This window comes from Phyllobates terribilis, unplaced genomic scaffold (genome assembly GCF_046119375.1).
Source record: "Phyllobates terribilis strain yellow unplaced genomic scaffold, ASM4611937v1 Scaffold_2__4_contigs__length_985480577, whole genome shotgun sequence".
Lineage (NCBI taxonomy): Eukaryota > Metazoa > Chordata > Amphibia > Anura > Dendrobatidae > Phyllobates > Phyllobates terribilis.
The window spans coordinates 232,242,738-232,257,743 of record NW_027362762.1 but is presented as its reverse complement, the minus strand read 5'-3'; the positions used below and the strand labels follow the sequence as shown (position 1 = coordinate 232,257,743).

Here is a 15,006-nt window from a genome sequence, read left to right as displayed (position 1 = left end):
TTGGAAAAAGGCTACAGAATAAGACTTTTTTTTATTCTACAAATTTCTGATTTTTTTTCACCGCTAAAATAATAAAACATCTGGACAGGTTTAGAGTCGAAATGATTGTACTGATGAGGAAAAATCACACAGACAGATCATTTTTACCGCACAATGTATGCAAAATACAATGTCATAATTTATTTTTTTTTCACAATTTCACCGCACTTGGAATTTTCAAAATTATTCAACTCGTTCAACATTACAACCTGTCTTGCAAAAAAACAAGCCCTCATAGGTCTATGTGGACAGAAAAATAAAAAAAAGTTAAAAGGTCTTGGAAGGAGAAGAAAAAAATGAAAACACAAAAAACAGAAATTGGCCATATCGGGAAGGGGTTAAAGTCCACGGACAGACTGAGATTCTTAGGAAGACAAAGATATCAGCAGCGGGGTGCTTGAGCAGGCTGCCATGAGAAGCCATCAGTTGAGCCAGTGGAAGCCAGTGAGCATCCTACTACCTGGTGGATTTTCAGTAGTTAAACTAAAGCGATTGGAGTGCTTTCCGGTCTCTGTAGTGCCAGGCAGATGCCAGCTGTGTATTACAGCCGGCATCTGCTTAGAGAGTGATGGGTTTAGCTTCTGAGCCTGCTCCATACATGGGGACCTGGCATAAGACTTACTATTATGTCTTATGTAAAGAAGGGGCTATATAAGCAGTTAAGCAAGATGAAAATGGTAATAAAAGGCAAAAATATTGAAACAATGAAAAAAACATAGACTATATACATAGAATTATAGAAAAAAAATTGTAAAAAACGATTTAATCATACTTGGAATGTTTACTGTGATTCTTGTTTTTATTCTTTACTCTATAACATCTATTTATCACCCTAGACATAAAAATGTCTTTAAAAAACTATAATACGTATTGCAAAGTACAGTGGAGCATTTATGAAAATATATTTTCACTCAAGTGGCCAATTATCCCCTTTCTGTATGGAATTCTATACAAATTCACACCAAATGCCTTACCAAAAAATGTGATATTCAGTAGAGATTCTATTGAATTATATTTGAGTAAAATTTTTAGGAGTTTGGTGAACTCATCAAATTTGACCAATTTGCTCTTCACTTTGGTGACAATTGGCCGCCATTATTTTACACATTGCAGAATAGTGCATCAGCTAGAGAAAAATCACACGACATCAGGAGAGCATCCGCGTAGTGCCTCGCAGTTGTCACATTACAAGATATAGAACAGTCAATCAGGAGGGACTAACAAAGCTTGTAAAAAAGCAGAAACAGGAAATGCAGCAGCCATTTTGTGATAAATCTGGAAAATGCGAAGACGTCACAGCTCACAACTTCAGCATAGAAATAGGGAAAGAAAGCTGTAAAAAAACTGAACAAACTGTACAAATAGTGTGTGACAGCAGAACAGTGAAGAAGTTTATTGTGTGAGGAAAAGACAATAGTGTTATACACATTTTTCATTGTAATTAAGGGCCTTGGAGCTCCTTTGATCAATAGTGAATTGATTCGCTATTAATCAAATTTCTTGGAAAGATTCGGCAAAGCTGGCTAGTTCGCATTTCAAAAGATTATCTCATCTGTACTATTTAGTGTTATTTTCCAGATTCTTTTTTTTCCTTTTCAAAAGTCTTTTTTAAGCGAAAAAAAAATAACTTTCCTAGAAATAGAGAATATTAAAAGAATAATAGACATTACAGCTGACTTCACTGTGACATGCATTCATCCCCAGTCCTTCAACAAATAATGAACTGCAAAAGCAGTGACTACATGGTACAAATCAATATTCCACAGCCACTCAGCAGAGCATAAGTGCACATCTGATTATGGAAGGCAAAAACAAGGTTTTCTACGAGGACAGACAAAAACAATGAGATTGGTTTATAGGCAGCAGATCTCTTGCTTAGAACATATATTTATCTTACATACGCAAGTAAATTGATTCACTAATGCTCATAATAATAATAATACATTTCACCTTGGTAGAAAAGTTCATCGACTGGCACTTACGGTAAAACTAACTACTTGTTAATTTTTCTTCAGGCATACTTACTTCCAATGTTGTTTCATAATTATTGTTCTCTCTCCTTTAATCTTTTCAGATGTATTATGCAGCAATCAGTCAGATACTAGCTACAAGCAAGTAGAACAGCCCACTTAGTTTTGTTCTTATTTAATAATTATAATAAGAACTAAGTTTGTTTCAGAGACATCAGAAAGTATGGTACATGAGTAGGATGTATGGTGTGAACTCTAACTGTTCTTCAGAAGTATAGAAAACGTTTCCTGAAAACTTTTATATACAACAAGTTATACATAAATATATAAGTATATACAATACTATAATTATATATGTATGCATCTCTCTCTTTATATATACCATATATACACTATATACATATTCACACATGTATACCATTTGACCGAAAATAAGACCTACCCCGAAAAAAAGCCAAAACATGATTTTTCAGGATTTTTGGAGTATGTTGAAAATTTAATCTCCCTACTCCAAAAATAAGCATTATTAACAGTTCAATAAAAAAGTTTCCAAACAGCTAAAAAAAGCTAAAGAATACAGCAGTACCCTTCATCAAGCATACACCCCCAAAAGAAAGCAGACACCCTCAATATCGCACTCCCCATAACCCAAACAATTAGTTGGCAAGTGTCAATGGTAGATGAGCTCTCACACACAGATCTGCGTCAGTGTCAGGTTCCTCGCCTTTCCAGCTGCATCTGTCATACACAGAACAGGTACCAGTTCCACTACACTCCTGAGCCCAAGCATTGTGGTTGCTTCCGGTTACTGGGGGAAGCAAAACACCATGGAACATAGGGGGACCTAACAGAGACGCAGATTTGTATGTGGGGGAGCCCATCCACAATCAATACTTGCTAACTTTAATTGTTTGGGGTCTCTCCCTGAGAGTGGCGGTTGTTTATCATCCTCCAGGTTCCTCCTGTCAGTTTCTGGATAACTTTGCCAGTTGGCTTTCACACTTCCTATCCTGTAATATTCCTACTCTCATCATGGGGGATATTAACATTTCCATTGATGAGCCACTCTCCTCATCTGCCTCTCATCTTCTTTCTCTAACTTCATCCTTTGGCCTCTCAGAGCTTACAAACTCTCCTAAACATGAAGGTCGGAATACTCTGGACCTGGTCTTCTCACAACTCGCTGCATGACTTTACTACCTCCCTTCTCCCACGCTCTGACCACAACCTTCTTTCCTTCTCTGTCAAGAATGGTCACAACAACCAAGACACCCCCACTTACCACACACACAGAAATCTATGTGCCATCAATACCTAGTACCTTATAAGCAATCTACAGTTTTCTTTAGCTCCCATCTTCTCCCTCTCCTGTTCAGACTCAGCATTGTCACATTATAACAATACATTGCAGAGCACCCTGGATGAAGCAGCACCAGCTACACGCAGAATGACCCGGCATAGACGGCAGCCCTGGCACACGCTACAAACAGGTTTTCTCCAGCGCTGTTCAAGGTGTGCTGAGCGTCTGTGGAGAAAATCATTTTCAGCAGAAGATTTCATCTACTATAAGTTCAAGCTCAAAACTTATAACTCTGCTCTCCATCTGGCTAAACAAGTCTACTTTACCACACTCACCACATTTCTAGCCAACAATCCAAAATGACTCTTTGAAACCTTCCACTCCCTCCTGAGCCCTTAAATACAGACCCAAGTCACCAACCTAAGCGCTGCCGATTAGTGTTGAGCGAATTTGTTTGGTAAATCAAATTCGTGTTCGTGGTTCCGGCTTGTTCGTGCCAAAAAATCGGCTCCGCCCATGAACATCCCTGATTTGCCACGCTGTCACGCAGATGACATCATATCCGTCTACACATTTTTGCACAATCCCCTCAGAGCCTGGATCCCCTTCCCTCCCGCACCTTAAGTTCACTTTCCATCTTCAAACCCGTCAAAGAAGAAATAACCAGACTCCTTGCTTCTTCTCGCCCTACAACCTGCAACAGTGACCCTATTCCTTCACATCTCCTTCAGTCCCTTTCCCCAGCCTTCACTACCCACCTAACTAAGACATTTAACCTCTTTGGGTAGCTTTCCTCTTCATTCAAACATACCATCATAACCCCTCTACTTAAAAAGCCATTCTTGGACAAGAACTGCGCTGCTAACTACACACCAGTCTCTAATCTTCCTTTCATCTGTAAACTCCTCGAATGCTTGGTCCATTTCCGTCTCATCAGCTATTTCTCAGATAACTCTATTTTCGACACTTAACAAACTGGTTTCCATTCTTCACACTCTACTGAAACTGCCCTTACTAAAGTCTCTAAGGATGTATTAACAGCAAAATCTAATGGTCACTACTCCCTGCTGTTTCTCCTGGATCTCTCTGCTGCATTTGACACTGGATTACAGCTCCTCTTCACTATGCTCCGCTCTATCGGCCTCAAGGGCTCTGTTCTCTACTGGTTCTCCTTGTATCTCGCTGAATGCTCCTGCACTGTATCTTTTGCCAACTATTCTTCCTCTAATCTTTCCCTTATTAACGGGGCTCCTCAAGAACTTCCTTATGATGAATGATTCCACCAGGAATCATTGCCTCTATCCAGACTCTTGATATTGCAATAAACAAGCTAATCAAGGACCATAGAAATTAATAACTATATTGAAAACAGAATGGAAAGAAATCAGTGTGGCAACTTTGTAAAGCATGGACTGCAAGAGGTTGTGACTTGGGTGAAGAATTCAAGGGAGAAAATCACTGACAGTTGTGTTGCCAATGCGCTACAAGCAGGCTACGCCAACAAGAGGTGCTCATTTAAGAAAAGTGCTATTCCTAGACATGAGAAATTGGGGACAATGATTCTAAAGGCAACAGAGTCATAAGAAATTCATGATGGAATTCAGGGTTTGGAGAGTTATGATGATGTTCCAGAATGCAATGACATTATTATATTTCAATAAATTGTTGATTTTTTCTTCAAGAATAAATGTGGATTGTTGTTCATGTAAAAAAATAAGCCCTAACGCATCTTTCGGATAATATATGACCCTGTCTTATTTTGGGAGAAACACGGTACATACACACAAGTATGAATATATTTATATAACCCATAGTTTGTCAGAAACAACCGATTGAAGGCATTGTGGGAAACCATGATTATACAGTTTGGTCGGAATTGTGCCATAAATGGTTGTGAGGGAAGGAACGCCAGGTTTTATTGGTATGTATTTTCATTCAATTGTGATTTATGTCCATGTTCTTCACTAATCCCTTGGTACATCTACTAAACTAGCATATAAAACATGCTTAGCTGAAATGAAGGGTCAGTCCACAGATTAGACAGGAGCAGCAGTTACATTTTAGGCTAATTAACAGGGCAGCAACAGAAGTAAGGGAAACCTTGCATAGGCATTGGGGGTTCCTTAAAATGGATACAGATTCAAAATTACACAAGTGAAAAGTATATGTACTGGAGCAAAAAAAAGAGAAAACCAATTGTGTCATTTAGCATTAAATGCTGTATTAAGCCTCATTCAGACGTCTTTGTTTTTCACGTATGCAAAAACATGGTAACTTTTTTTTCCTGGGATTGGAAGGTGCCCCAGTGGCTAGACCCCCAACTATTCGACTTTTCTGGCAAAACTTTTAAAACAATTGGTAAAAAAAAAATCAGAATGAAGGGTTTAAAATTTCACACATCAGATATCCTGTTAAAGACTCAATTATGACCTGTATGTTCTTGGCGTAAAGAAGAAATCTGTCTCAATTTTATGGCAGAAATGATTGCTATTTCCACTAAATGAATTTGCCATTCTGATAAAGTTAGAGTGCAGTTATTATGGGAAATTAGAAATGTATTCTAATTTTGTGACTAGCCCTGTCAAAGCTGGTTTGCAACATTATATTATAGATAGATGAAATCAGGCTGAATGTATTCATTTTAAGTAGTTGAAATATTTTCACTTAAAAAAAGATTTTGCAAGAATTTTTTTTTTTTCGCTACATAGAATTGCTGAGGTTGAAAACCCCAAACTGAGCAGAAGGCCTCATTCAGATGTCAGTGACTTTTCTCGTACACATACAACAGTCTGAGAGTCAATAGTTCATCAGAGTTTGGTCAGTGTCAGTTTTTAACACCAGAGTTTGGTGTTTCATTAGCTTTTCTTGAACGAAAAAAAAACTGATTTCTCAGACTTCTCATATGAAAACTCAAAGTTTCTCAGCCTTCTCATATTCTCTAACTCAAGTTTCACATATCAGTTTATGAAAAACGGACAGTACACATATGGCATCCAACGGCTGTCTGAATGTTTCAAGGATCCATAGACTTGCATTGGCAACTGTGATATGAGACTCAAAAATCGGTCATGGCCGAGTACAGCCCAGTAAGGGCCTTAAAAAGGGCTCATTCAGTTGTCAGTTTTTCTCGTATGAGTTCTATCCGTATTTATTAAAAAAAGAAGAAATCAGCTGCCCAGCACAAGAACGGATGATCCAGATAGGTGAGAATGATTCCAGTGCAAAAACTAGGATCAGTTCCTTTATGAGTTTCTGATGACACAGAACTTGCCACATGTGGACCCAGCCTCAAACGGAATCTGTCAGTAGAGCTTTGCTATGTAAATTTAAGACAGCAGGAGATAGAGGCTGAAACACAGATTTCAATGATGTGTCACTTTTTTGGCTGTGTGCTGTTTACTGATAATGAAGGTTTTATCACCTTGTGATTGTCACTGTCAGACTGGTGCTCTCCTGAGCACTGACCTGACTTCGCCCCCTCTCTGATAATCAGCTCACTGTCAATAATCAACATACATACAAAGCTTGCTGTGGGCAAGTTTAGCTTTCTGAATTTTGCTTCATGCAACATCTGAAAATTATGATTGTGTCAGAACGGCGGCACCCAGTAAACTGAATGATACATCACTAGAATCAGGGTCTCTTTGCCTACATCAATCATGCTACTCTCAGGTTAAATAGCAACAACCTGGTCACAGATTCCCTTTAATAAGTACTCATTCAGTCGTCAGTTTTTCTCGTATGAATTCTATTCATGTTTCTAACTTATTATAGTATGTAATGCGAGTCACATGTCGGTGTATTTTTGTGAACAGCTCTATAGACTATAAGAGGCTAGAAATACGGAAAGAAGTCATACCTGAAAAACTGATGACTAAATGAGCCCTTATTTTAGGGAATCTGTCAGCGGGTTTTTGCTATTTTATCTGAGAGCAGCATAATGTAGGAAAAGTGACCCTGAATCCAACGGTTTGTCACTTAGTTTACTGGGTGCAGCAGTTGTGACACAATCAGATCTTATAGATGTAGCAGAGCTCCGAAAGGTGCCCCCAACCACAACACAGCTTTCTGTGTACATTGTCTTTTGACAGTGAGTTGTTTATCACAGGAGGGGGCGGAGTCAGACCAGGGCTAACCTGAGCTTTAGTCTGGGCAGTGATAATCTCCTAGTGATAAAATCTTTATTGAATGGAAACAACAGCACACAGACTAATAAGTGACACATTCTTGAAATTTGTGTCAGACCCTACTTTATGCTGTCCTAAGATTACATAGCAAAAACCTGCTAACAGATTCCATTTGATGCTAGGTCCACATATGGCCAGTTCTGTGTCGTCAAAAATTCATGAAGGAACTGATCCCATTTTTTTTGTAATGGAATCGTTCCCACCTATCTGTAGCATCAGATCTCACGAGCTTCAGGCACCAGTTCAGTGGCCTGATCACTATGTCTCATGCAATGTGAGGATCCAAACTAGCTCTTCAGGGTAATTGATAAAAAAGTGTGGTTTCAACACATGCATTTCTGCATTAGTTTTGCTATCAGTTTTTATCAGTTGAATTAAGTTAAAAAAGCTAAACTTATTGCAATATATATATATACATGTAAAATCAGCCTTACCGCTTGTGAGTCCAGCGCTGCCTGTTCGTCACTGCCATACAGTCTTTGTTGATAAACTACAGTGGTGACTTTAAAACCACAGCGCATGTAACCTCCATAACTAATCACTGGGCTCAGCGGGGATGTCTAGGTACATTAATCAACACAAGGCCACTGAGCTCAGTGATTGGCTGCAGAGGTCATGTGAGCTGTAGTCATGATGTCACCGCTGCAGACTGTCTATAAAGATTGGCAGCAGCAATAAAGAGGCAGCACTGAAGAGACAGAGAGTATGTATGACTCTGTTTAATATTCTTAACCTCAGAAAGAATATGCAGTAAAAAGAATAATTCTTGAAAAACCTCTTCAAATGAGACTGGTCACCACAAAAGTCCCTAAGATGATGTAAATACATGCACTGAAGTTTCATTTCATTTTTGACTCGACCCTTTTTTTCATTGCTTCAAGTACATTTATTATGACTTAAATCAATTTTTACTTTTTCAGCTGAAATACAAGTAGGATATAATAGGACATTGCGTAGAATTACACTTAGGCCTCATTCAGATGTCCATTTTTCATGTGTTCTCTTTTTTTCACACCTACACATTATATTCTATGGTTCTCTTCACATGTCTGTTTCTTTTTTAAGTCCACAAAAAAAATCCGAGAGACATGTCCGTTTTGTATCTAAATTCACCCATACAAGTCTAGGGGTCCATAAAAATCACATGTGTAATGTGTGTGCTGACTATTTTTAACGCTGCAATGGTTAGGAGAAGCTCGGACTTTTTTTTTCTTTTTTGCAAACAAGAACATCACTGATGAAACACTGATGGGGAAAAAAAAAAAATCGACATATAAACCAAACACTGATGAAAAATCTGGTCCAAAATACTGACGAAAATTGGTCCTTTTTCATATACATGAAAAAAAAAACGACATCTGAATGAGGTCTAAGAGAGAGGACATACAAGAATAAAGAAGCTGGTCCTTACCTGTACAGACTGTCTTACACACAGACTTGGCATTACATCGCTCCAGAGTTTTACAACAGGGATCTGAAAGTGCAAGAAAAGAGTAGACATCTATGAGCTAACACTCATTTCACAACCATTTGTCTATACATTGACACAAATGCAGACCCAATGGAAAAAGATATTAGTTTTAACTGAAATAATGGAAATGTGTTAATACTTTGACTTGGATTAATGTTTCGGAGAATTCCTTTGGTTGGCTATCAATGATTTATAAAAAGTGCTGATGAAGACATATTCTAGATTGTTGAATTGAGTTGACTGGGTTTTATTTTTTTTAACTAAGATTTTTTTGAGACCTTATAGATATATATACATATAGCTTATATATTCAGTAGTTTTGTGAAGAAAACAAGCAATGAATTATCAGATTTTTTGGGCTATCAGATACTGGAGGGTTATTCCCATCTCTACATTAGATGGCTGAGATGGAAGCAACAAGTTCTAGGTCACGGCCACCAGAGGAGAGGTTATGAAAACAACCTAGGGCAGCTTCACTACGCATAGAAATAAATATGAATAGCACCTTGGGGGCAGCTTGCCTTATTATGCTGTTTCCGTCACTTCCATTCTTTTTTATGGGAGTTACACAAACAGTGATGGGCAGCTGCGATTTCCTATTTTCGGGATCCCATCTCTGGAAGCCTGGGACCTAATCAGTTACTCCCATCTCGGCCATGAAAGGTAAAGATGGGAAAAATCCTTTAATGTAATTCTGTAGAGTATTAACACATTTCTACAAGTTGCGGTGCGAGCCATGGTAATCTTTCAATAATACTACTACTCATGTGCAAAGTATCAATGTGTTGCCCTTACTTCGAAAACAAAGCATTTTGTGTTAGCATTCACACAAACATCTTACCAAGGATACAAATGTGATTTTATATCAGAAGTGAAGAAAGAACACAGGATTCAGTCATGTAGTACGATTATAGCTTCTTTTTTTTTCTCTATGTGTGTAACATATTTTAAGGGAAAAAGGAGCAATCAGCTCACCTGTCCAGAAACAAGGCAAAATACTTCAGTAATAGCAACAGTCCAAATGATAGCCGGCACTCACATCTCCTTAAAAGAAATCCACTAGTATAAAAGGCACAAAAAATGGTTAAACACAACAGCACAAAAATTAAAAAGGCAGAAAAGAAATATGTGCTGAGCTCCCAGGCAACATGTTTCAAACCGGCAAGGTCCCTTGTTGAGCCTTGAAAAGGGACCAAGCAGGTCTGAAACATGTTGCTTGGGAGAGCAGAGAATATTTATTTTCTATCTTTTTAATTTTAGTGCTGTTGTGTTTAATCATTTTTTGGTGAATGCCAACTATCGCTTGGACAGCTGAACATATTTAAAGTGTTTGTCCGGGACTAGGATATTACTAACCTATCGTTAGGATAGTTCATCACTGTCAAATTGGTGGATGTTCAAAACTCAGCTCCCCCTCTGATAAACTGATACCTTTGGGGGGCCATTAGAGGTTTACAGTGGACTGTGCCAAAACACCACAGCTCTGTACACTGTGTAGTGGCCATTTTTAGGTCCCACAGTTCAGATCATATTCTTTTTAAAAACTAAGAACGGCCATGACATCAGGGTTGCCAACTTAACATTATATTTTTTTATGGATAGCAGATCAAAAAATCATGGACAGACAATATTTTTTACAAACATCGGGAAACCATAATAAATCATTATAAATGATCCATTTCTACAGCTCATAATTCTGATATGAAGACATCAGCTGCATTCACTGTAGATTGTAAAATAATTACAGTCAAAATAATCAGTATGTTTCTCCAGCTTCAAAAAATTCAAGGACGCCTCAATTTTTTTCACGTACATGGCAAAGAAGTGCCTTATTTTTATGGACTGTCCAAGAATTTCTGGACGGTTGGCAACCCTACATGACATATTTTACATAGGTGTGGTGTCATTGTTCAGTACGTAAGAAAGGTTGAACTTGATGGACCTGTGTCTTTTTTCAACCTATATACAGGTGCATCTCACTAAATTAGAATATCATCAAAAAGTTAATTTATTTCAGTTCTTCAATACAAAAAGTGAAACTCATATATTATATATAGTTATTACAAACAGAGAGATCTCTTTCAAGTGTTTATTTCTGTTAATATTGATGATTATGGCTTAGAACCAATGAAAACACAAAAGTCATTATCTCAGTAAATTAAAATAATTAACAAAAAACACCTGCAAAGGCTTCCTACGCATTTAAAAAGGTCCCTTAGTCTGTTTCAGTAGGCTCCACAATCATGGGGAAGACTGCTGACTTGACAAATGTCCAGAATGCAGTCATTGACACACTCCACTAGGTCTCAGAGTTCCAATTTTCATTTGGAAATCAAGTTCCCAGAGTCTGGAGGAAGAGTGGAGAAGCACACAATCCAAGCTGTTTTACCAAGACGAAAGTCAGTGCAGCCGTCTACCAGGAAATTTTAGAGCACTTCATGCTTCCCTCTGCCGACAAGCTTTTTGGAGATTGAAATTTCATTCTCCAGCAGAACTTGGCACCTGTCCACACTGCCAAAAGTACCAATACCTGGTTTAAAAACAACAGTGTGACTGTGCTTGATTGGCCAGCAAACTCGCCTGACCTTAACCCCATAGACAATCTATGGGGTATTGTCAAGGGGAAGATGAGAGACACATAACCCAACAATGCAGACGAGCTGAAGGCTGCTATCAAAGCAACCTGGGCTTCCATAACAACACAGCAGTGCCACAGGCTGATCGCCTCCATGCCACGCCACATTGATGCAGTAATTGATGTAAAAGGAGCCCCGACCAAGGATTGAGTGCATTTACTGAACATACATTTCATACAAACATTTTTTAAGCTGGTGTTATAAAGTATTCTAATTTACTGAGATAATGACTTTTGTGTTTTCATTGGCTGTAAGCCATAATCATCAACATTAACAGAAATAAACACTTGAAATAGATCACTCTGTTTGTAATGACAGTATATAATATATGAGTTTCACTTTTTGTATTGAAGAACTGAAATAAATTAACTTTTTGATGATATTCTAATTTAGTGAGATGCAACTGTATATAACTTAACTTTATACCTATGTAACATTGTGTTCTTCTAGCAACCACGAATCCAAGTATTAGTTGATTAGTGTGGGTGCCGATTAGGGGATAGGTCATCAATAACTTAGTCCAGAACAACGTCTCTAAGGCTTGTCCTGGTTTCTATAGGATCTCAAACAGTACATAATATTATTTTATACTGTATGCATTCAGACACAAGAAACACAAACATACAATGGTTGGAGCAAAATTTAAGTTTAAAATGATCTTTCACCAAAATTTTCTGGACTCACAAAATAGTGGCTGCAGAGTGGAATAAAATGGCAGTGTGGGAGGATAGGAGAGGTGACAGTGCTATAATAGGAGGAGAGCTGATAGAAGGGTTTATAATGTGACACAGCAAAACTCAGCTGTGCTCCCCCTCTGCCAACACTAACTCAAAGTTAGACCAGGAGCTCAGGGCTATCTGACATTATACATCACTCACTGAGAAACAAGGTCTAAGCTATTGTGGAGGGAGTGTTCTTCTTTCATCCTGTGTCCAGTTCAACGTGAAAAATTTGGTAAAAGGTCCTCATTAACCTGACAGCTGATTCAGACCAGGCAGAATGTATCAGACTGGCTTTATTAACAGCAGTGTATGTTTTGCTGTGAGATTCTGCTAGGTTTCAGAGAAAACATACTTTGATAAACCAACCGGGAACTTTGCATCTCAGATTACTAATCTGAGTCTGGTCCAAGGTGCTTCTCCCTGCCCCAATTCTCACACTCACAGGTGACTCTCTATAAACATACTTAAGGAGAGGTTTATCAGTCTAGGGAAGCAGGGTAGGGGGAACTGTTTCAAACTAGTCATCCAAGACACATAGTCAGGCCAGCTTTACAAACCATATTTTCTCTAAAATGCAGCAGCATTTCACAGTAAAGCATACACGGCTGTAATAATGAAGCCAGTGTCTCATCCATGCTGCCTGTGGTATGGACACCATAAATCAGCTGTCATGCTCCCTATAATGCAAAAAAGAACAAATTATTACATGCAGTGCAGAGAAAAATGCATTGTTATAAATGTGATAAATAGTATATAACCAAATAAATCAAAGGATTAAAATGTTGACCTGCTAATATATGCACAATGTCAACATAGGGTTCTACCAAATACAGACATAATTAGATTCATTCTTACAGTGACAAATATATAAATGAATAACCCTGAATTTATGAGGAATACTGAAATAGATGGAGAGGTGACATAATTTAGTCATCCTTTTATTTCAGGAAAAAGCTCCAAGGACCTTAATGTTTGTAATGAACAATAGGTTGGCATGGAGACTTAAGAAGCTGTAGGGAAGGCAGGGAGGGGACGTGCAGAAATGTCTTAGTGGAGACTTCTATATTGCTAATATAGATAAATTGATGGTGATATTGATTGTATATTGCAATGTGAGTGAAACTAGAACATAAATGGAAGAAACAGAATTCAGTTAAATGATCCATAAGCAAAGAAGTTAACAGGTGGCTGGGGAGTAACTATTTAGAGACCTTTTAGCCCATTCAGAGAGCAGCTACAAGGAGTGCTTCTGGCTCTGGGGTCCTTACAGTTACATGCATAACAAGGACAAACTATTAATTTTATAGGGTGTTGTGCAATGCATAGTTTCTCCTGTGGCTGCGCTATAGGCAAATTAAAAACTTGTCCCCATATTTTATAGCTTATTAGTGGTTATCTCATTTCAAAGAACAGGGTTGTTCAAAGCAGAAACTGGCCAATTATATCTTCTTCTAAATTCACATAATTAAAGTGAAATTGCCATTTCATAAAATGCCTGACATGTACAGTAACGTTAGATGTTTTATGGGTCAAAGTGCAGAGACCTCCACCAGTTTCTTGAAACAAAAGGATGATCAGCTCAACGTGGTGACTCATTGCAAAAGATTGGCACTGCTCAGCTCTCCTCAGTGACTGAGAATAGTCCAAATTGACTCTCCTTGGTGGCTGACATCAATACTGTTTGTTTCTCCTTGATGGCTGAGATCAATCCTTCCCTGCTTGGGCTGAGATAGGTTAAGTTTGGCTCCCCTTGGTGGCTGACAAAAGTCTTTTTTGGCTGTAATTGGTGGCAGAGATCAGTCCTGCTTGGATCTCCTTGGTGGTCGAGAAAGACCATGCTCGGCTCTACTTGGTGGCTGAGATCAGTCCTGTTTGACTCTCCTAGATGGCTGACATAGGCTATATTTCGCTCTTCTTGGGTAAATGGGGTTAGTGTGTATGAAATCACAGTTGTAGGGACAAAGAATTCAACGAGCCATTCCTGCCTCTGATTTAAAAAAAAAAATAGTGGGTCCCAATGATCAAAACATGTCACTATTACAATTTAATATGTTAAGTACGCTTTATATTTAAGAATAAATTTATTGGAATGCAAAATTATAACTTAGAAATTTGTCATTCAAGACTAACAGTGTAGAATTGATAAATTAATTTCAACTTTCTTATGACAGTTACACATCAGTCCATATGACTGCAAGTTGCATTCCTTTCCTATTCTGCGCTTCCCGTTTACAATATGGAGGAAATGAACGCTTCATGATACTGAGTGGGCAGAGAGGATGTTTCACAATTTATTTTCCTTATATTTAATCATTCAAGCATAGTTATTCAGTCTAATAAATTCATACATACACAGCTTGAAATGTATTTTATCTAGTATAGACTAATCCTGAAAGCCAAAAACTTTGATGGAAGTTAGCCAATCAGAAATAGCAATCAAATGAAGCATGTACTGATTAAATAGAAACAATGATTATTTCACTTGTTTCAGCTTCCTCAAAACGAAAAATGATTCTGTAAAATGATAAAAAGAACACTCTCCTACATTCCCCATTACCCCTGCCAGTTCTCTCCAAAATGTAAAAAAGAAAGCTGTTAAAAATCGTTTTCCTTAATTATGCTCTTAACAGTACTTGTTTCTGGGCTAAATTGAGTGACCACCTCCAATATGACTATTACAG

The 15,006-nt window shown here is 38.0% G+C and overlaps 1 protein-coding gene across 6 annotated transcripts in view; it reads right to left on the bottom strand.

Moving 5' to 3' along the window:
* The window catches only part of PCDH17 (protocadherin 17), a 258,864-nt gene that overhangs the window by 123,977 nt on the left and 119,881 nt on the right, over window positions 1–15,006 (bottom strand). For all 6 annotated transcript variants that reach the window (XM_073663941.1, XM_073663939.1, XM_073663942.1 and 3 more), the window contains one exon: window positions 8,908–8,970. In XM_073663941.1, the coding sequence (XP_073520042.1) occupies window positions 8,908–8,970 (63 nt within the window). The remainder of the gene's footprint in view (window positions 1–8,907; window positions 8,971–15,006) is intronic.